The 20,019-nt window shown below is 52.6% G+C and overlaps 10 protein-coding genes across 10 annotated transcripts; 3 read left to right on the top strand and 7 right to left on the bottom strand.

Moving 5' to 3' along the window:
• Window positions 1–796: 796 nt before the first annotated feature.
• Window positions 797–3,267, bottom strand: BDV14DRAFT_193181 (uncharacterized protein; the record flags this gene model as incomplete). Its single annotated transcript, XM_073771735.1, has 5 exons — window positions 797–825; window positions 1,158–1,320; window positions 1,368–2,001; window positions 2,044–2,777; window positions 2,839–3,267. The coding sequence occupies 5 exons, from the start codon at window positions 3,265–3,267 to the stop codon at window positions 797–799; spliced, it is 1,989 nt and encodes a 662-aa protein (XP_073623183.1).
• Window positions 3,268–3,627: 360 nt separating this feature from the next.
• On the bottom strand, window positions 3,628–5,239 carry BDV14DRAFT_183176 (putative alcohol dehydrogenase). Its single transcript, XM_073770343.1, has 3 exons — window positions 4,647–5,239; window positions 4,437–4,596; window positions 3,628–4,386 (listed from the first exon to the last, which is right to left on the bottom strand). Exons 1-3 carry the CDS (start codon window positions 4,900–4,902, stop codon window positions 3,651–3,653), a joined length of 1,152 nt encoding a protein of 383 aa, XP_073623182.1. The 5' UTR covers window positions 4,903–5,239; the 3' UTR covers window positions 3,628–3,650.
• BDV14DRAFT_204963 (transketolase family protein) lies at window positions 5,229–7,410 on the top strand (the record flags this gene model as incomplete). The annotated part of the gene is made up of 3 exons (XM_073774628.1): window positions 5,229–5,338; window positions 5,384–6,491; window positions 6,538–7,410. 3 exons carry the CDS (start codon window positions 5,229–5,231, stop codon window positions 7,408–7,410), a joined length of 2,091 nt encoding a protein of 696 aa, XP_073623181.1.
• An 885-nt stretch (window positions 7,411–8,295) lies between these two features.
• On the bottom strand, window positions 8,296–8,652 carry BDV14DRAFT_204962 (uncharacterized protein; the record flags this gene model as incomplete). The annotated part of the gene is made up of 1 exon (XM_073774627.1): window positions 8,296–8,652. One exon carries the CDS (start codon window positions 8,650–8,652, stop codon window positions 8,296–8,298), a length of 357 nt encoding a protein of 118 aa, XP_073623180.1.
• Window positions 8,653–9,414: 762 nt separating this feature from the next.
• Window positions 9,415–10,455, bottom strand: BDV14DRAFT_193178 (uncharacterized protein; the record flags this gene model as incomplete). The annotated part of the gene is made up of 1 exon (XM_073771734.1): window positions 9,415–10,455. One exon carries the CDS (start codon window positions 10,453–10,455, stop codon window positions 9,415–9,417), a length of 1,041 nt encoding a protein of 346 aa, XP_073623179.1.
• Window positions 10,456–11,030: 575 nt separating this feature from the next.
• Window positions 11,031–12,878, bottom strand: BDV14DRAFT_183173 (iron-containing alcohol dehydrogenase). Its single transcript, XM_073770342.1, has 3 exons — window positions 12,077–12,878; window positions 11,502–12,029; window positions 11,031–11,452 (listed from the first exon to the last, which is right to left on the bottom strand). Exons 1-3 carry the CDS (start codon window positions 12,422–12,424, stop codon window positions 11,081–11,083), a joined length of 1,248 nt encoding a protein of 415 aa, XP_073623178.1. The 5' UTR covers window positions 12,425–12,878; the 3' UTR covers window positions 11,031–11,080.
• Window positions 12,879–12,919: 41 nt separating this feature from the next.
• On the top strand, window positions 12,920–13,652 carry BDV14DRAFT_148752 (carboxymuconolactone decarboxylase family protein). The gene has a single exon (XM_073766516.1). The coding sequence runs from the start codon at window positions 12,945–12,947 to the stop codon at window positions 13,623–13,625; it is 681 nt and encodes a 226-aa protein (XP_073623177.1). The 5' UTR covers window positions 12,920–12,944; the 3' UTR covers window positions 13,626–13,652.
• Window positions 13,653–13,672: 20 nt separating this feature from the next.
• On the bottom strand, window positions 13,673–14,846 carry BDV14DRAFT_183170 (sialidase family protein). Its single transcript, XM_073770341.1, has one exon. The coding sequence runs from the start codon at window positions 14,787–14,789 to the stop codon at window positions 13,680–13,682; it is 1,110 nt and encodes a 369-aa protein (XP_073623176.1). The 5' UTR covers window positions 14,790–14,846; the 3' UTR covers window positions 13,673–13,679.
• Window positions 14,847–15,265: 419 nt separating this feature from the next.
• BDV14DRAFT_183168 (uncharacterized protein) lies at window positions 15,266–16,591 on the bottom strand. The gene is made up of 2 exons (XM_073770340.1): window positions 15,964–16,591; window positions 15,266–15,908 (listed from the first exon to the last, which is right to left on the bottom strand). The coding sequence occupies exons 1-2, from the start codon at window positions 16,435–16,437 to the stop codon at window positions 15,447–15,449; spliced, it is 936 nt and encodes a 311-aa protein (XP_073623175.1). The 5' UTR covers window positions 16,438–16,591; the 3' UTR covers window positions 15,266–15,446.
• Window positions 16,592–16,660: 69 nt separating this feature from the next.
• Window positions 16,661–20,008, top strand: BDV14DRAFT_183167 (uncharacterized protein). The gene is made up of 5 exons (XM_073770339.1): window positions 16,661–16,731; window positions 16,793–16,832; window positions 16,893–17,251; window positions 17,296–19,601; window positions 19,660–20,008. Exons 1-5 carry the CDS (start codon window positions 16,722–16,724, stop codon window positions 19,876–19,878), a joined length of 2,934 nt encoding a protein of 977 aa, XP_073623174.1. The 5' UTR covers window positions 16,661–16,721; the 3' UTR covers window positions 19,879–20,008.
• The last annotated feature ends 11 nt before the right edge of the window (window positions 20,009–20,019 follow it).

Genomic DNA, 20,019 nt, shown 5'->3' with positions numbered 1-20,019 from the left:
GGGCTTTGACATTCATTAATCGTTCCTCGGCTGTTGAAATGCCATATGTTGATGTGAGCTTAGCCCACAGCTCTGCCGCTATTGTAGAATCTGCCCAGCTAATTGTTTCTTGAATATCGGGTGCAATTGTTGATAGAATCCTAGTATGGAGGATCTCATTTCTTGCCTGCCATTTGGCAATATCAATTTCATTATAGCCATATGGTGGCTGGGTTTGATCAAGCATGTCCTTGGCTTTAATCAAGTAGGCGTCCATGAGAATAGAATTGCGCCATGTGGTATAGTTACTTCGGCCGTTAAGAATAATTGGCTTTCGTGCTTTGAACTTCAAGTCGGCAAGTCTCTGGATACGATCCTGCTCGCGATTGATAAGATCTAGCTGTCGAAGCTCTGCATCTTGATTATAGGATGTATCTTGATTGATTTCTTGGCGTATTTGCTGTGTAGGGGATTGCTCTTGTTCCCTTTTATGCATTTCTCGCCTTATCTCTTCTCGTAGTTGTTGAAGGAGTCTTGGAGATATTTCCTCCATGGTGGTTGTTTCGTCCGATTGGTCGTCGTCAGCCGATTCGGTCGATGTCTGTTCGTCGGTAGATACGGGGGTCTCCGGTTCGTATGTACGATTTCTTGTCGTCATTTGGAATTGTACTTCGTTTGGTTTAGTGCCTCGTGAAGCTTTTGGTGGCATTCTAGCGAAAGATGCCTTTATCGTGGTCCATCCAGGGGTAATGCACGATATTGTTGTTACCCCCCCTTGTACGGGTTTGGGGTGCTGAAAATTGGTATAGCAAGTTGCTCAGGGCTTCGGGAATCGATTCTGTATATCTATATCCAACATGAAGTCGAATTCCCTAAGCATAGAGGGGTCATAACCTGTGGGAAGCGATGGATTGATCTCCTATTGGGTGGCCGGTACGGCCAGCTATCTAAGGTGCTAATGGATGACTAAGCGAGGTCGACCCCTAGGGGCAGGCGGTGCCGGACGGCAGTATGCTCCGACACATGACACGAGTCACCTGATGCACGCGCCCTGTCGACCCAAACAGGAAGTCGCAACCGCAGCCACCTTTACCGTTACCCCCTCGCCAACTCACTTCCCTTCTTCCCACCAACTCTCCACCACCAACCCCTTTCAAGGTAACAACAACCACTCAGACCCTCTTTTATGCCCCTCTTATCTTTTCCCCCGCGCTTCTCCATCCACTCCTCCACTATTCCTGCATATGATCGCGGCCCGTACACTGCCATCAGCTCTTTCCACCACCATCCTCCTGCTCGGTACGGGTTCAGTCCGAGGTCTTGCATCAGCTGGTCGTTGTACTGTATCAATTAGCATTTACCAGTGTCACAATATATCAATGACTTACTGGAAGTGTGTCTACATTGAGTCCAACTCCAGTCAACCGACTCCACACCACATCCTCTGCAACAGTCTCATACACATCTTCCGTATCAGCGAGAGGGCTGTCTTGACCCTCGTCGAGGCCGCCTGTGAGAAAGACCGCTATCCAAAGTGCTTGTACTTCTGCTACCACACCCACAGCTCCAATGTACACTGCCCCTAACACCGCGAACGAACGGTCGCCTTCTGCAGCTAATGACGGTGAGGCGAGACGTCGGAAGAGTCGATACGCGCTGGTTGCGGGTTCCGTTGCATGCTTGAAAAGGTCTTGATCGAAGTTTGAGCGTAACCTGGACTCGACCTCTTGCTCTCGCGCTTCCCAAGCGTTACCCGCCTTGGAGTCCGAGAATGGCAGACCTAGCTGATCAAAGAGCTCCGGCGGATCGAATGGAATGGTACAAGAAGACTTCCATCCTGTGGCATGCACAATGAGGTCGACTTCAACACTAGTACCATTGGCAAGCTTGAGGCCGGCACTTTCCGACTCACTCGATATGTGCGCGATACTTGATCGATGAATGTGCACATTTGGACTCCGAATCGTCTCCCAGAGATCCGAATGGTTGGCGATTCCACCAGGCGAAGTGCATTCAATGACACTGAACTGTCAGCTTTGAAGACAGTATGAGCGGGGTGCCTACTTTTCACTTGGCCGCAGCTTTCCCATTTTTGGCTGCAAATCGTACTGCGCAAAGGCGTGGATATCCGCATCCACTCCCTTCCATAGGTGTCGTATCAATGCTCGTCCTACAGGATTCCCATGAAGAATTCTCCGCACCCACGAACCTTTCAGACGAGGAATCGAACATAATGACGGCCACGATATTTGCTTCGGGATCTCATTGACGCATGTGCTCATCAGTCCCACTACTCGCGTGCAGACAGCCTGATCGCTAGGAACCGTCTTCTTGCCCAGTTGCGCCGTCGGTCGAGTCATCCAAGCTGGTCCATGTCCATCCTCGCGGATAATCCAGTGTACCTGTACTGGGTCTTTGGGGCGCACACCGACATTGAAAGACTCGCTATTGCAATGAAGGGATCCGAAGAGATGAATGAAGTCAAATGCCGATTTTGCTCCGCCATACACGGCTACCGATCTGGGTGGGTGCAAGTGCCTTTTTTTCTCTTTGACTCTTTTCCTCTGTGGAATTGGCTCGTATCCTAGAGTGTCGCGACAGTATTGTCCAAGGTCTTTGGCATGGATCTCGGGAATTGGGCGATTGCCGGTACGAGGTATATCCGGGACATTGGGGTCAGAGGTCAGTCCGGTAGCAAGTATCAGCTTGTCGCATGTCACAGTAAGAGGTGTAGATGACTTTGTCTCGAGGATCTCCAGCTTCCATTCCTTTGAAGGAAGTCTTGAAATTCGAGTAACCTGCAATCAATGGTAAGTCAGATATACAACCACAACTAAAAGAGCAAAGGATAGAACTAACCTTCCAATTCAACCGTATCCTCCTGGATAAATCCCACTTCTCACTCCAAACATGCAAATACCGATTAATTTTCCACCCAGGAATAAACATCTTCTCATCCTCCCTCTCACCACAATCATACTCGTCATCCGGCACAGCCTCCCTCAAAGAAAGATCACTAAACTCATAATGCCCGTACGAATTCTGACTTAGCAAATTGGGGTAGAGACGCTCGGATGCCCATGTCCCGCCTATATCTGACGCGCTGTCGATGATCAACACGTCATTCACAGGGTCACTCTCTTTTCCCTGCGTGTTATTTGTGCCGTCGTCTGATGGTGCTGTCTTGGTGGTGTTTGTGTTGTTATTGTAAGTTCCCGTAACCTGCAAATAAGTCTTCGCAGCAATAAGACCGTAGAATCCTGCGCCAACGACAACAATTTGCGGCATGTTGAACTTCCAATAGTAGTTGGCGACAAGTCGCTTGAATTATCCAAAATGAAGTGCGAGTAAGCCACGCCTTGGTGTTCTTGTGCTTGAGCTAGAGCAGACTAATAATACGGTGTCTTGTGTTGGTGGTGGAGTATATATCTTAGTTAGGTAGTTAAGTAGAGCGGCCGGGGAACAATCGGTGCTACGCGGGGAGATCCTATTGTTCTCTGCACAAAGAGGCGCGCATGGAAACAACTTGGCGCTGTAGCCGTTTGCGTGAAGGCTTGCCGATCGTTCTTTTATTTGATTCTACTTGATTTGGAGAGGGTTGCTCAGATTGTTGGTCGCGCAGACTGTATTCATCATCTCATTCAATTCGGTTGAATCATGGGCTGCTCTATCTAGATCCTAGCTGTGGCTGGTGCTGACGCTGATGCTGTACCGGAAATGCCCATATCTCCTAGCGCTGCTGTTGCGTCGACGTCGTCGACAATGGTGACCTTGATGCTGGGTGTTCCTCGGTCGGCGCATAATTCCAGCGCCTCTTTCGCGCGTTCCAGTGGGAATGTGTGCGACACCAGCGGCTTCAGATCTAGTAAGCCTGCGTCCAAGACTGCCATTGCTGGTGGCCATGTATCGCGGTACCGGTTGATAAACTTGAGGTCGATCTCTGCTAGACTCAGGTGCATAAAGGGGAGATTGTTCATTTCTGCCTTGCCGACGCCGATCACCACCACTATGCCACCGCGTCGTGCTGTAAATGCTGCTGTCACGATACTGCTTTCGACTCCCGTGCATTCGAGTACTCGGTCGGGCGCGCAGTACTCGCCCTCGCCGAAGAGTGTGCGAATTGCTTTGGCGTTCCCTTGAGCATCGAGCTTCGGGTTGATTTGGTATGTAACGGCAGAGGGGAGGAAGGTCTGTGCAAAGGCGAGTCGACTCGCGTCGATGTCTGTGATCACCACGGGGTGTGCACCGGAGGCGCGTGCTGCTGAGGCTGCAATAAGACCGATGGGTCCAGCACCACAGACGACAACGCCCCGACCGAGCTCAATGTGTGCAACTTGAATTCCGCGCATGACAACGCTAAGTGGTTCGAGGAGGGCGCCGTCTAGATAGGAGAGGTTGGGAGGGAGTCTACCGGTTGCCATTAGACATTGCTTTTTGGAATATAGGATTGAGCATACTTGTGCAGCCACTTCGCGGGATGGACCTTGTATCGCTGCAGCGTGCCAGCATAGGGGTAAACACCAGCGAACTGAACATCCTCACACAGGTTATATCGCCCGTCATCGCAGAGGAAGCAGTTTTCGCAGGGAACGCCCGGTTCAACAGCGACGCGGTCGCCTAGCCAATCCGTTAGGACTCTGTCACTTTCTGGGTTCCTTGTAACCTACCTGGCTTCAAATCTGTAACGCCTTCTCCAACTTTCAAGACAACACCCGCCGCTTCATGACCGATAATGCAGTCGCCGTGGAATACGAGCTCGCCGATGCGACCGGTCTTCCAGAAGTGTAAGTCCGACCCGCAGACTCCGGTCGCTTTGATCTGGAGGAGCACTTCGCCCTTGCCGGGAGAATGTATAGGCGCTTCAACAAGCTTGATCTGGTGATCCGCTGTGATCTGTAGCGAAGGGTTAGGGAGGAAGGACATGGCGAGGATGAGAATGGATGTGAGAGTGAAAAATTACTGAGACGGGCAAAGAAAGGGCGAGGCGCCACGACAGCAAATATAAGGCCACCTTGGAGCACGGCGCGATAAACCAAAGGCAACTGGAGCCTCCGGAGGAATTCCGAGGGTTGACTCGTGGAGGAATAGCAAGCACGGCGCGGGGGTTGCTCCAGAATTTCCCCATTGGGAGGGCAGTGCCTCTGGTTGCCACTTTCGGTAATCCTGCCTCTATCGCCGGTTATAAAGTACTGCAAGTCCGCGCTGGCCTTTGACCTGGCAAGTTTCTCTCTGTCACATTATCGATCATCATGACAATCCCACTGGTGAACGGCTCCAGCAGCGAGCATGATACCGTGCTCAAGACGTTCCGGCTTCTCATTGCCGATTTGTGCCAGCAGTTCGGTGGTGGCCATCCTGGGTATGTAACTTTGACCAAACAACTGAGATTCAACTAACAAGACAGTGGCGCGATTGGTATGGCCGCCATTGGAGTCGCTCTCTGGCGCTACGTGATGCGATACGCACCGCATACTCCCGACTTCTTCAACCGCGACCGTTTCGTGCTGTCCAACGGCCACACCTGTCTCTTCCAATACACATTCCTCCACTTGACTGGTTACAAGGCCATGACCTTCGACCAGCTCAAGTCATACCACTCGGACCGCGTTGATGCGCTGTGCCCCGGCCATCCCGAAATCGAGCACGAAGGCATCGAAGTCACGACGGGGCCTCTCGGCCAAGGTGTCGCAAACGCAGTCGGATTGGCAATGGCAACAAAGAACCTGGCTGCCACGTACAACCGCCCCGGATACGACGTGGTCAACAACCACACGTGGTGCATGATCGGTGATGCCTGTTTGCAGGAAGGTGTCGCTCTGGAAGCTATTTCGCTGGCTGGTCACTGGAAGCTAAACAACCTGACTATCATGTACGACAACAACCAGATCACCTGCGACGGTTCCGTCGACCTCACAAACACCGAAGATGTTAATGCCAAGATGCGCGCATGCGGGTGGGACGTTATCGACGTCGAGGATGGCTGCTATGATGTCGAAGGACTGGTTCAGGCGCTGTCCAAGGCTCGGGCCTCCACAGAGAAGCCCACTTTCATCAACGTGCGTACAGTCATCGGTTTGGACAGCAAGGTTGCCGGTCAAGCAGCTGCCCACGGTGCTGCTTTTGGTGTTGAGGATGTCGCAAACATGAAGCGCAAGCTTGGCTTCAACCCCGAGGAGCACTTCCACATTGGTGACCCCGCGCGCGAGTTCTTTGGTGAGCTCCCTGCCCGCGGCGAAGGCTTCGTCAGGGAGTGGGAGGACCTCGTCCAGAAGTATTGCGAAGCACACCCAGAACTCGGCGAGGAATTCCAGCGTCGCGTGCGCGGCGAGCTGCCAGCCGACTGGCAAAAAAAGATCCCTACTGAGTTCCCCGACAAGGCCACTGCCACCCGTGCCTCTTCTGGTCTTGTCTTCAACCCCCTTGCACAGTCCATCAACTCGTTTATGGTTGGAACCGCCGATCTGTCACCATCAGTCAACATGATCTGGAAGGGCAAAGTTGACTTCCAACACGTACGTCTGATAACCCATAACCTCTTACCCATGCTAACGATCACAGCCTGATCTCAAAACCACATGCGGCATCAATGGCGACTACTCTGGTCGCTATATTCACTATGGTGTTCGTGAGCACGCCATGGCCGCAGTCTCCAACGGTCTTGCTGCGTACAACCCGGGCACCTTTGTCCCTATCACATCCTCCTTCTTCATGTTCTACCTGTATGCCGCACCAGCCGTCCGCATGGGCGCCCTCCAACATCTCCAAGTTATCCACGCCGCAACCCACGACTCAGTCGGTATGGGCGAAGACGGCCCAACTCACCAACCGATTGAACTCGCCTCGTTGTACCGCGCCATGCCAAACCTCCTCTTCATTCGTCCTGGTGACAGTGAAGAAACGGCCGGAGCCTGGATCGCCGCCATTAACGCGAATAAGTCCTCGTCCATTATCTCCACATCCCGCCACACCCTCCCCCAACTCAAACAGACCCGCCGCGATGGAGTGCTTAAGGGCGCTTATATCCTAGAGGAAGCTGAAGGCGCAGAGGTGACCATCCTCGGTGTTGGTGCAGAGCTTTCCTTCGCACTGGACGTTGCCGCTCAACTGAAAGAAAAGCTCGGTATCACAGCTCGAGTCGTCAGTTTCCCCTGCCAACGACTGTTTGAGCAGCAGTCCACAGAATACAAGCGGAGTGTGTTGCAGCGACACAAGGGCATCCCCGCTGTCGTAATCGAGCCATATGCGCCAAATGGATGGGAGCGGTACGCGGATGCAGGCATCTCGGTGCGACGATTCGGACACAGTCTTCCCGGTAAGGCAGCATACAAGTTCTTTGGGTTTGAGACGGGGGTCATGACAGATAAAATCGGGGCGTACCTGGAGAGGGTAAAGAGTGATGAAGCTCTGAGGGGGGAGTTTGTTGACTTGTAATGGGTCAAGTAGCGAGAAGAGTAATGAAAGTTCTCAGTGTTTCTGTTGTCATCACATTATGTAGCCTTCTACTGTTCCTGGAAACACCTTGTAAGGCCTCACTGTTTCCTCCTTCCTCTCTCACTCTCTCAGTCTGTCTCTCTTCCTCTCCTTCTCTTTAGTTCCCTTCTATCATGGCGTCCACACCAATGCAGGCACTTCCCACTTAAATCCTCTTCATTATCACCGAGTCACTACCTATTCAGAATCGCCCAAAACAAACCTTGCCTTGGTCTGTCGCCGTTTTGCTCCCATCGTGCAGCCCCAGATATACCGTGCTGTACATTTCAATATGTTCTCGGTGACTACAAAGCATCTACAGTCATTATAGTTTACTCTTCACAGTCGCCCAAGTTTGTTCACCTACTACCCCGAGTTTTCTGTTATTCTCGACAATAGCGTTACTTACATGGATGCTAGCGACAGTAACTCTAGTCAGTCTAGCGAGCCATCGCTCGACCATTGCATGTTGCTGCGGAACCTCATTCCAGTTCTCCCGAACGTACAGTCGCTAACACCCCGGGGCAGTTACGACGAACATTCTCCGCTAGTATGGGGGATCTCACGATACGCAGTTCAACACATGCATCGCCTGGCATATCTGGAGCTAAACGCTGAGCTGGGTTGGTTCTACCTGCAGGATCTTGACGCTACCCTTTATGGTATGCAATCGCTTGACACCTTGGTGGTCCGCTGTATTTGTTTCGACGATTATCGTCGTGACTTGGATGAGCTTATGCCAGAAAATAACACAGAGGTCGTCAGTTTCCCTCCAAGACTATCTTCCCGCCAGATATGAAGCTGGAGCTAACATTTTTGTCATCCTAGTTAGCGGACGTTGTACCATCAATTGGAACCGGCATGGATTACGACGAAATGAGTTTTGACTCCCACGAATTTGTCCCATGGCCAAACTCGGTGGCTCATCTTCGCCTCGAATGTTGGATAAATCGCTCCCGCTTCGTAGAACCCGACATCATTGTGGCAAGGCTGCGTCATTACAAAAGAACCCTTGTATCCCTCGATCTCCGTATCATGGGTCACTGTGTACGTATCAAACTGCGTATTATAGTTATCCAGCCCGCATTCCTTGCCGCAGGTGTATGTTGGTGCGTGCGCGCCGGTGTGAGGCGGGAGTTCGCAGAAGTAGCCTGTTGCTGCAAGGGCGGGGAGGGGGAGGAGGAGGAGGGCGAGGAGGTTCATTGTTTATGCGGTGGTTTGAGGTTTGAGGGTTAGGCTGATTATTGTTAGAAGATGACTTTAGATCTTGGTTTTATGTGGCTTGTATGGAACTAGCTTTTGTGTGCTGGGGGGATGAGGCTGGTACAGGTTTGCTTCTGAGTGGAATTCAGGAAGATGAAATAGCGAGATCGGTAAGATGCAACTAGAATGACGGAAAATGGCCGTTACTACTCTTTATACTTTATACCTCATTTTCCCCAATCCACAACCTCACAGATCTACCCAATTTCCACGTGCCAAACACTGAGTTCTCCGTTATCACGAACTATACGAGACCCATGTAACCTCGTATAAACAATCAGGAACAAACACCTCGTGTCTGCCATCCAGGTATACTATTTCAAGAGATCACCGATGAACAAATCTCGTTCCCAGATCTTTATTCGCGCGGAGGGATAAAGAAAGCGAACCATCACTGCCAAATTGTCGATTGCATGCCGGATGTGGCTAAGCTTGTATGTGCAATCTCGTGTTTATGGGGCCGGTATATGTCGATCTTGAACGCTGAGCGCTGAGCAGAGAACGAGTTCAGGAACATGTTCTATACTATCAACTGTATCTATGCTTTCTGCATGTAACTGGGCACCTAATGGGCTGCGAAGGCAAACGGCACGGCAATGGGTCGGAGTCTCGAGGTTGAGGAATAGGGACTGAATATCAAGATCAGTTGCCGAAATTCATTTACAGGCTTACTCATTACGTACATCAGAATCTGAGATCACCCTAGTGCGCGAAGATGACAGGCCCCTCTTTGATCCCCTGCCGTGAAGAATAACTAACACCCGCAACTTTCAGTCCATGCTCATTTAGTAACATGATTGTATCGCCAGCCTCGGAAAGTATACAGTCCCCCAACTCAAACACAGTATTGACTCTTGGTGCGAGCGAGATATCCACCGGTAACGCTTGGACAAGCCCTGTGCTATTTCGAATGCTCCAGTCTTTAAGTGGCACGATACGATTTGTCCTATTCAACAGGGTCACGGATCGTCGACGGCCGTTCTCGCCAGTCCCAGGAGGGTGAACGTATGCTTCTTGTATGAGGACTGCATCTTCGATAATATCCGGCCGAAGGATATCGCTCCAGCCGACCCCGGAGATTGCATGACCGGAGAGGTGGCTTGTGTGAACGGCCTGGGACGCAAATGCAAGAAAGACCCCAAGCCATGTATCCGACTGTGGAAAGTGGAAGATCAGGCCGCCATCCTGGAAGGCCCCGTCCTGTGCACGGAACTTGATTCCATTGCCTTGGTTCATATGGATGTTGTGTATCTCCTTGAGACAGTCAGAGCGCGATCCAAAGACGTAAACGTCGGCGTGCTCTTCAATAGCTTTCTTGATGCTCGGCTCGAGAACATCAATAATATCATTGAATTGTCCAGGGATATCGTGAGGAAGAAGTCGACCACTGCTCGATTGGAACAGACTATTGCTGATGTAGTCTAGTCCTAGGCCAGTATCAAGCGGAGAAAAGCCGAGTTTCAACTTCGCTAGTCTGTCGACGATAACATTCTGGTCGATCTGGTGATTCACCCAGTAAACGAGGCGCGAATCCCAGAGGTTTCCAGAGGCGATATTGATTGCGGCACGACGCAGGCCTGCTCTTTCTTCATTGCGACGGGCAGCGCTGTTTACCTCTAGATGACGTAGGTCCTGCTCCTGAAAGTAGAGCGACAGCTGTGGTAGTTCGGATCCATTTTGGCGAGGCTCAATCTTGTAACCAAATGCGTGACCTTTCCAGACACCGTAGTTCTCGACAGGCATATTATGGTAGAAGTCTGAGGTAGCCGAAGAATGTCCAAGATACAGGCACGCATCTCTTCTCCCAAGAGGCGAGACCGTTATATAACTGCCAAGGCACGATCACAGAGATCTTGAACCCATAAAGACCGCCAAAAAGTGCAGTCTAGACGGCTCGGCAGGGCCACAATGAGATCACAGTAGATTGAAGTCCGCGTTGAACATCCTGACGACAGGCAATGAGCGCTCACTGTTCTTAGGTTTTGATGGCATTGAGTTTGTTTTCCGGTGGTTGACCCAGCTGGCTGGATCTCACATGGTTTGGCTGAACAAGAAGAATCCTGAGTCTCCCATTGGGTGAACCCAACTGTTGTCGATGCGAAGTTCGTCTGATGGGTACAGTCTGGCCTTGTCCTCGGGTTAGAAGAGTAAGGTAGAAGCGCAAGGAGATACATTGAAATCACATGTGAATGCAACCTGTATGTATTCTGGTTTCTTGGGTGTTGGGACAGCACTTGCCTTCCATGTTTCAGTCAGAGGTGTTAAGAAGAATGCGATACAGTTGATAGTCCGTGATTTTATTTCCGCGAATTCTTTAGGTTTTATTGACTCATTATACGGTATAAACAAAAGTGTACAATGCAGATGGTCAAACAACCATCTCCAAGATTTCCAGCACCTGCTCCTTCTCCTTCAAAGACACCGGATTCGACACACACCAGCGGTCCTTCAGCGAGTTCGTCGCTAGGTCATCCAGCTTATCCCGTCCGATTCCAAAGTCACTCAATGACCGCGGCATACCCAGCTCGCGGAAAAGCGCATCAAGCACGTCTCCGAGGTCGGCGCTCTCCTTTTTCAGTCCGCGCGACTCAGCGACTTGGCTGACAATGGACTGGTTAAGGAGGAAGTCGCGAACTCGTGCTTGCCGGTCGTTGTTGGCATTGTGCTTTGCGTTGAATTTGCAGACAGCTGGGAGGAGGATGCAGCTGGTTTCACCATGACCAACACCGAGGGGACCGAGCTGTCTATGTCAGCTTTGTCTTGTATAGTCAGAGCGAGAAAGGTATTACCTGATGGCCAATACCATGGCTAGCGCCGAGCTGAACCCTTCCACTCGTACAAGCAGCCATTGCATCGACGGAGCCAAGCTGACATGTCAACCGCGCGTCGAGGTCTTCCCCTTTTGGATCATATCGACATCTTACGAGGCCAGGTACGAGATGCGCTAGGGCTCTGAAAGCCAACTCATCTGAATCCTCAGTTGTTCCCTTGATTGCGCAAAGTGTCTCGACGCAGTGGTCAACAGCACGGACACCTGTACTCAACCATACTGACTCTGGTGTTGTAGATGCGACCAGGTCCGGATCGAGGACAATGAGCTGGGGTCCGCGAAGGGGCGCTTGGAAGGAGTGTTTTCGGTGTGTGTGGTCGTTCGTCGCACCCGCAAAGTTGGAATATTCTCCGGCTGACAGGGTAGTCGGAATCGAAACGATAGGGACGACGGAGGGGTGAGGGTTTGTAGCGGAGGGGGGTTCTTGGTTCGGACCCATGCAGAGGGTCTCGAGGTCTTCGAAGGTTTTGGCATTGTTTGCGAGGGCCTGGCTGTCAATTTAACTGGGATCGCAAGTCGAGATACATAACTTACAAAAGAAATGACCTTCGCGCCATCCGTCAACGTCCCCCCGCCAAGGGTGAGAATGAGATCCGCTTCGCAATCTCTCGCATCAGCTGTTATCTCAAGAACTTCCGACCACAGCGTATGGCTCTTCATGCCAATTCGCTTCCCCACAATCTCTACCTTGACTCTCTGCAGCGTCTGGGCAATTCTATCGAGCGCATCGGTGTTCTTGCTCAGCGAGCCGGAGCAGATCATGTAGACGCGCTTGGCGTTAAATGTGTCGACCACATGGCGCGAGACTGCTTCAGGGAATGAAACGCCATAAGACAAAAGCGGGCGAGGCCGGTCTACGAAGGCAGGGCGGAATGTCTCCATGGTTGAGGGTTGACTGGGAAGATAGTGTCTGGTGGTGAGTGCGATGGTGACTTCATCTTAAGTATAATAGCATGTGGGGATGTGGGGCTGGTGGAGAGAAAGTAGACATCATAGAGGGGGATTGCATGGCAGATAGGCAATAGCTAGGTATTATTGAGCAGGCGCTGATGGTGTGGTTGGTCAGTAAGAGGGACAGGATGCGTTGCTTTGAGTGGCGGAAGAACGCGGTTGTTGCGTGAAGTCATAGTCATCCTGTCTGCACATGCGGGGTGGAGGGGTGAGACTCTTCAAAAGTGCAGCTGCACAAGAAGCAGGGCTCAATCGGTTTGCTCTAACAATTGAAGATGAGCCGGGGCAGATCCAGATCTGCTCTTAACGAGAATAAGAATAGATAGGTAATAGCAGGAAAAGAATCCGAGCAGCGAAGCCGAGAGAGTAAACATTTACCCGCCATCACCTGACCCCGCACTCTCCAATTCACCACCAACTATATCAGCATTCCTCTCTCTTCCACAACCCAATGCGATTCAAACCCTTGCTCAAACACTTCACAACCCTCCGCAAATACACAACAACACCCCTCCTCAAAATGCGCCTCCCCTACGCCCCCTCTACACCCCAAACCACAGACCCCGAAACAACAGAAATCTACAACCGCATCGCCGCCCGCAGACACCCACGCCCCATCATCCCCCTCGACCTGGCACTTCTAAACTCCCCACCCGTAGCAGATGGCTGGAACAGCTTCGTCGGCGCAATCCGCACCCGCACATCTGTCGACCCAGGCCTCCTGGAACTCGCCGTCTCCCGCGTCGCGGTCTTAACATCCGCCGTGTACGAATGGAACGCACATGCGCCGTTGGCACTAAAGGGTGGAATCAAGGCTGAAGAATTACAGGCTGTTAGGACGATCCCGAGTACAGCTGCTGGCGATGCGGATGAACTACAGAAGAGTGTTTTGAGCGACAAGCAGAGGGCTGTTGTGCGGTATGCGGATGAGATGACGGTGAATGTGAAGGTTCGGGATGAGACGTTTGAGTTATTGAGGGCGCAGGGGTTCTCGGATAGAGAGGTTGTTGAGATTACAACGGGGATTGCGTGCTATAATTGTGTTAGTCGGGTGCTTGTTGCGCTTGATGTGAATGAGTGCAATGGGACGGAGATGAAGAGCGTGGAGGAGCTGGTGGAGAGTTTGAAATGATTTAATCAAATTCTGTATATATCAAACTATAGACTATTCAAAGGATATTCCTATTTACTGCAGGGTAATCGACTTCGCCTTGGGTGCCCCGCCACATTCGTACGTCGCCAGCAACGTTCGGTCATCCAAGGCAAAGATCCCTGGCCAATGGCTCAAATGGGGGCAGATGACCTGCGGCTGACTCCATTGGACTTGGCCATTCACGGGGGGGCTCCCGAAAACGACCTTGATGGCTGCATTCTTCGTCCACTGCACATGCTGGTGGTCCTCATCCGTCATGAAAACGACAGCCAACGAGCCATCACCAAACGACGCAACCTGCGGGGATCCCGCATTGTGCCCGCGCGGTGGCACATAGACACGATGTCTGTTTCCCCACGTGTGACCGTCGTCATACGAGATGAGCGCCTCAAGATCGAATGTTCCGAACGTCGTCGTCTCAAAGACCATAAGCAGTGCCTCGCGCCCGTTATCCCATGTCTTTGCAATTCCGTTCATTCCATCGCGGACGAGATCCCTTTCACCCTCTAGACAATGCGGCGAGGTCCATGTCGCGCCGCCATCCGTTGACCTCACAAGCATCGTACACTGATTGTTGTGTGCATACTCCTGCGAATAAGTCAACATGACCTCCCCATTAAGCCCCATCCGCATAAAGGGCTCCCAAATTCCCAGCGGCGCCCTCTTCTCCGCAGCCTGCGACAAGAACCGCCACGTCTTCCCGCCATCCTGGGACCTGCAAATCGTTATTCTGAAATGCGTGGGGCCGTTGGGTCCTAGATCGTGGTTCCGGAAGGCAGCGAGGACGGTGCCGGGTGATATCTCGAGGAGGTACATGTTGTCGACGTCGCCATTGCCGCGGCTTACTTCGGAAAAGTCCTCAAAGTTGTACCCGCCATCTGTGCTTCGGCCGATGCGCAGGATGCGTGTTTCGCCGTCGCGGCGGGTGAACGCAGATAAGATACTGCCGTCTGAGAGCTTCGCGAGGCGGGGGTATGTGCCGCGGGGGTGTGAGCAGAGGAGGCGCTCGTCATTGTTGATGACGCGGGAGCCTTGGAGGGGTGGGCCGCCGTGAGGTGGTGGGTGACCATGGCCGTGGCCGTGGCCGCGGGGGTCCTCGATGCCGAGTTTTCCAAGGATCTTCTGGCCAAGATGTGAAGGCATTGTGGTTTTCAGTAAGAATAGTCGTGTGTGGTGGTAATGGGAGGATGCGGAGCGTTAGAGCTTATATTATTGCTGCTGCCTCGTGTCTTTGTTGCGTGGGCTGGACCGCCATGATGTCATAACGGCTATCATCATGGTGGATGCCGTGGTTTCAGGTGGTTGATCGTGGAGTGAGGTACGTGGACACTATGAATTGTTCTGCTCATCTGCTGTCATTGGAAAATGTGTAAATGATGGGGTATTTGGTGTTTATGACACGAGTTGCGCAAATAAAGAGGCTCCTGCTTATCGGAACACAACGCCATGAGGCGGCTGCGATCTGGGCCCCACACAATCTGATAACAGTGAACCCAGCAATAATTTTCTACAGGGAAAGGTAATTGATGAATATGTAGTCTACTGAAGTATGCAATAATGCAATACCTATGGCCACGGAAAAACTACGATCACGGTAGAGAAGAGGACGATATTATGATCTATGGTTTACTGCTCAGATATATATTTCTGCCAAGCGGGAAGTAGGAGAATAATCATATTCACTCGAGAACCAACTGGAATACAATACAGAGTACAACGCCGGCTTTCTGCACATCATCCCAGATTCAAACGCCGGGAATAGCTATAGTAATAATTACACAGATGAAGAAAGGATCAACATCACTTCGTCATCCAATTGCCCACTGTCTCTCCGAACCACCCAACAAGTTTCTCGCGCCTCTTCTCCAGGCCCTCATCATGCGTACGCATAACCGGTGAGAACTCTTGCGTGAGAATCTTGCCCTCTTCAATTCGTGCATAGTGCGTCCGAAGCTCCAGCTCTCGCTCGTGTGGCGTGAGTTGGTCCAAAGACTTCGACGGCTTGAAGCCTTCTGGAATTGCTTCTCCGCCGGGTATTTCCAATTCCTGGGGCCCAATGTTGGCCGGTTCGATTGGCTTCGCTTGCGGGTTAAAGAGGGACTTCAGAGGTGGTGGTTCCTGGCCGGCCTCGCGCGCTTCTTCGACGCGCTTCTCGTAATCCATCATCTCGTGGTATAGTGTGTCGGCGTGCATCTGGATTCGTTCTTCCCGCTCATCGTCCCATCGCATGGATGTTGCGTAGCCTAGTGCCTGCAGGAATTTCTTGTCAAAGTTAGCAAAAGGAATGACCAAGCCACATCCTGACAAGGGAACTCACGGTTTGCGTTGAGTAACAACGAGTAAAAACTTTGTTCTTCTCATTGCATGCCGTAATCCGCTCGATAAAAGTCGGGCTCTGCAGACACAAGTGGTACACCTCATTCTCAAGCGCACAGTTTTCCATTGCGGCCCGCTTCAGCATAGCGCGGCGTTCCTTTGCATGTTCATTAAGCGACGGCAGTCCCGACGCATCTGAGCCAACATCGTCGGGGCTTGGAGGCTTGTATGTCTTCCATAAGTGGGCGTAACGACCGTCGGGGTATAATGAAGCGGAGGGGGCGGAGCGCGATGAGGACGAGTCGGCGGATTCGGAAGGCGTGGGATTTGAGGGTGTCACGTGTTGCTCTGGTGTAGGTGTAGGGGTGTATTGCGGGACGTATTTCTTTGGCGCTTCATTCTCGAGGTATTCGCGGAGGCTCGGGTCAATCTTTTTAACCGGGTCCTCGCTCTTTGAGCCCCAGAACCAACCCATTGGTGATGTCAATTGGTATGGACCGAGAGTTATTCGTTTCAGTGACAGGATCTATGAGTGTACACCGGCAGCGAGTATCGTGGAGTTGTGAGCTGTGGTTGAGCTGTGGTGGTGAGCTAAAAGACCGAATCCGATGCGCTGCAGAGGCGACTGGTGCCTAACCCGATCGGGACAGCACCGCGTGTTTGAAGTCCCCAAGTAAACGCTGCTCGTCATCCACCACAACACTACTTCTCCCATCCCAACTTTCTCTGTTTCGCGTCATTCGGACGCGTCGCTGGGCGATGGCTTCCAGTAAAATTCTCCTTTTCCCCTTAAAGCCCAGACTCGTCGATGCTAACATTGTCCCCTATAGATCGAGTAGAGCGGCTGCAGATGCGGCAGCGCGGAGCAGGGTATGCGCACCCCTCCTTTTTCAGGTTCAACTGATCGCTGATGATATGACTATTGCCTAGGACGCGCAAGATTAAGGAAGTCGATTTCGGTTTCTCGTTAGGCTTCGGGCCACCCGCCGATGAATCGTCCCAGCCCGCGTCCCAACCCACTGACAGCCAACCCGATACAGCACCAGCGTCCCAGCCCCTTTCGCTTGGTGTCCCACCCCCTGCGCAAGATACTACGGCTACGGCGCCGCCTCAGACACAATCTCTATTATCACCCACTCGGATAAACGCTAATGCGGCAGCTCACAACCAGAGCATCCAACGAACACCAGGGAGCGCGCGAAACAAGCTTCCCCCACGCCCCTCTACTTTTGATATACCCGACGAGAATGAGCCGGAGCTGGAAAGGAGCAGCAAGCGGAGGAGAGTTGGTAGGTTCAGCGAATTGTCTGAAAGGCGCCGGCTAACAATACAGAATCTCCTGGAGATGTTTCCCAATTGATTGACACGCAACCTGAGCCTACGGAGAACAATGCCACAGAACAGCCCACTATCGAGAAACCAACATCACCACCACAAGATCAAGGCGTAGCGATACCCATTCGGACCCATTCATCGAACGCTCCACCAAACGAAGAACAACCCGAACCTCCCTCAATACCTACGAACGAAGAATACGAACCGCCGGCAGAAGCTCCTGTAGTTGCTGAAACTTTGGAAGTGGAAACAACCGATCAACCGGCTTCAGAACCTACGCGGGCGAATGGTACCGTGCCACCACTATCGGATACAAGCGCCGGCAAGCGCAGAGGGCGAAAGAAGAAGAGCCCGCCATCGCCATCGCAGAGTGACATATTGAGTGCGGAGAGAAGAGAGGAACAGCCAACCGACAACCAGCCCACCGAAACTGCACAACCCGAAGAACCTGTCGAGGCTCCGCGGGAGCAGGAGCCCGTTGTGGTTGAGCCGCCGAAAGCTGTTGGAAAACGTACACGAAGCCGAACACCGGCCTCAGTACAGCCCCAGGAATCTCCACCAGTTGACGAAGCTCAAAACGACAATGCTCCCTCCGAACCTGTACCGACTGTTACAGCTACCAAGGCTACCCGTGGACGGAAGAAAAAGGATCCAACACCTGCTGAAGAAGCCGTTACGACGGAAGTGGCTAACGGGGCAGCCAACGAGGTGCAGGCGGAGGCCACGGTGAGCGGTACTACGACGCGTGAAACTCCGGACCAGGCGCCGGAAGAGACAACTGAGACAAACAATGGCAAGAAACGTGCCGGCCGGCCAAAGAAACAAATCAGCCAGCCTCCTGAGGAGCAGGAAGAACCTAGTGTTAGCAAGAGAAAGAGGCAACGTGAGAAGCAGGAAGAAGAACGACCAGCCGAAGCACCTGCGGCACAGAGCCAGTCGGAGACGGAGACATCTCGTGCTGGCAAGAGACGGAAGCAGCGTGCTGAAGAGCAACCAGCAAGACAGGAAGAACAAGCAGCGCCAGAACCGGCAGCCGACCAACCGCGTGCCGGGCGAGGCAGAAAGCGCGCAGAACGAAGACCGACTCCACAAGATGAGGCAGAACCGGAACTGGAAGCAGAAGCACGGTCATCGCGAGCCGGGAAGAACGCACAAGCCGAGCAAGAGAAATCGATGCGAAACCCGGAGGAGCATCCAGGGCCTGAGCCGGAAGTCGCACAACCGCATACTGGAAAAAGCAGAAAGCGTGGAGTACGAAGGTCGAGTCCACAGGCTGGAGGTGAAGCGGAAGCAGAGGCACGGTCACCTCGAGCAGGCAAGGAGGCGCAAGCCGAGCAAGAGAAGTCAACAAGAGTTCAGGAGGGGCTCCCAGAGCCTGGGCCAGAAGTCGCGCAATCGCGTGCTGGAAGAGGCAGGAAGCGTGGAGAACGAAGACCAAGTCCGCCAGACGAACATGGACCAGAGCCAGAAGACCAGGCATCTCGAGCCGGGAAGAAAGCACAAGATACTCAAGAAGCGTCGGCGAAAGAGCAAGAGCGTGCAATGCCTGAGTCGCAGGTCGAACAACCTCGCGCGAAGAAAGGGAGGAAACGACGAGAAGAGCGCGAGCAGCCTCCAGAGGAACAGCCAGAGGAACCAGAGGAACAACCAGACCGAGAGGCAGAAATGGAACCGCAACCTCAACCCGAGCGTGAACAGGCCAAGACCAAGCGCGGCAGAGGTAAGCGTCCAGCATCAGAGACCGAAGAACCTACACAAGAGGACACTACGCAGACGCAGCCTCGGGCTCCAAAGCGAAAGCGGGAACCACGAGGAGAGACTGTACCTATCACGGTGCATCGTCTTGCCAACGCTGCTTCTCTTGGTGGCGAGATTCTCGAGGCAGCCAGCGACGAAAGAGAATCGCCAGACGGGATATTGAACAAACAAACCACCAAACTTCCCAGCCGCGGCGGGGTCAATGCCGCAGACGTGCTAGCACAGATCTGCCGCGAGACACTCGAGAAGACCATAACGACGCTGAAGAACGGCATCGCGAACGAGAACAACACCGCAAAACGCGCAGAGTGGTCACTCCGCAGGAAAGCCGTCGAGGCATTTGGTTCTGAGCTGGAAGGACGGCTTTTTGATCTCAGCGAAACACTCGACAGCAACTTCATGCTCAGCGCGAAGGTCAAGAGAGCAAAGCGCAACATGATGGATCTACGAGCACGACTTGACCGTGTCCGACGAGAGCGCGAGGCAGTGGCGTTAAAGATGGACGCTGTGCGCAGGGAGCACTCAAAAGAAGAGCAGGCTGGAGTGGTATGCCATATCCACTACCCCATCATTTTACAGACTGTCAACTAACTACTCATACTAGGCCCGCTCTACAATTAACCACTCCCTTCACAACCTCGACCTCGCGCTGGAACGCGGCCAGGGACGCAGCACAGAAGACGAACGACTCACAGCTGGTCTGGAGTTTCGCCTTCGCAATACAGCAAGGAGCGTTAGTTCTACGGCACCAGGTGCTCAGGGTGGTCTGTTGAGTCAGATCAGGGCATTCAATGCGCAGCTCGAGCGGCAATTGGCTCCATGACCAGGATCAATAAGCAAGCCTCACCAATCCTTGTTTAGTGCACGGGCGTCTACCGAGTACATAGATAATCTCATACGAACACCATAATCGTATCGATCACGATCATGATCACAAATCAACTTTGACACGCCACAGTCGCAC

The sequence above is a fragment of the Aspergillus stella-maris genome (assembly GCF_047715825.1).
Source record: "Aspergillus stella-maris strain CBS 113639 unplaced genomic scaffold BDV14scaffold_84, whole genome shotgun sequence".
Lineage (NCBI taxonomy): Eukaryota > Fungi > Ascomycota > Eurotiomycetes > Eurotiales > Aspergillaceae > Aspergillus > Aspergillus stella-maris.
This window is presented reverse-complemented; position numbering and strand designations above follow the sequence as displayed.

Coding starts and splice junctions, on each gene's coding strand:
- BDV14DRAFT_183176 (XM_073770343.1), bottom strand. CDS start 4,902: ATGTCCTTCCTCCCTAACCCTTCGCTACAGATCACAGCGGATCACCAG. Junction 4,597..4,646: donor CGTTACAGATTTGAAGCCAG/GTAGGTTACAAG, acceptor CGGATTGGCTAG/GCGACCGCGTCGCTGTTGAA. Junction 4,387..4,436: donor CCCGCGAAGTGGCTGCACAA/GTATGCTCAATC, acceptor GGCAACCGGTAG/ACTCCCTCCCAACCTCTCCT.
- BDV14DRAFT_183173 (XM_073770342.1), bottom strand. CDS start 12,424: ATGGAGACATTCCGCCCTGCCTTCGTAGACCGGCCTCGCCCGCTTTTG. Junction 12,030..12,076: donor GCGCGAAGGTCATTTCTTTT/GTAAGTTATGTA, acceptor ATTGACAGCCAG/GCCCTCGCAAACAATGCCAA. Junction 11,453..11,501: donor GCCATGGTATTGGCCATCAG/GTAATACCTTTC, acceptor TGACATAGACAG/CTCGGTCCCCTCGGTGTTGG.
- BDV14DRAFT_148752 (XM_073766516.1), top strand. CDS start 12,945: ATGCGATTCAAACCCTTGCTCAAACACTTCACAACCCTCCGCAAATAC.
- BDV14DRAFT_183170 (XM_073770341.1), bottom strand. CDS start 14,789: ATGCCTTCACATCTTGGCCAGAAGATCCTTGGAAAACTCGGCATCGAG.
- BDV14DRAFT_183168 (XM_073770340.1), bottom strand. CDS start 16,437: ATGGGTTGGTTCTGGGGCTCAAAGAGCGAGGACCCGGTTAAAAAGATT. Junction 15,909..15,963: donor GTTGTTACTCAACGCAAACC/GTGAGTTCCCTT, acceptor AACTTTGACAAG/AAATTCCTGCAGGCACTAGG.
- BDV14DRAFT_183167 (XM_073770339.1), top strand. Junction 17,252..17,295: donor CAGCAAGCGGAGGAGAGTTG/GTAGGTTCAGCG, acceptor CTAACAATACAG/AATCTCCTGGAGATGTTTCC. Junction 19,602..19,659: donor AAGAAGAGCAGGCTGGAGTG/GTATGCCATATC, acceptor TACTCATACTAG/GCCCGCTCTACAATTAACCA.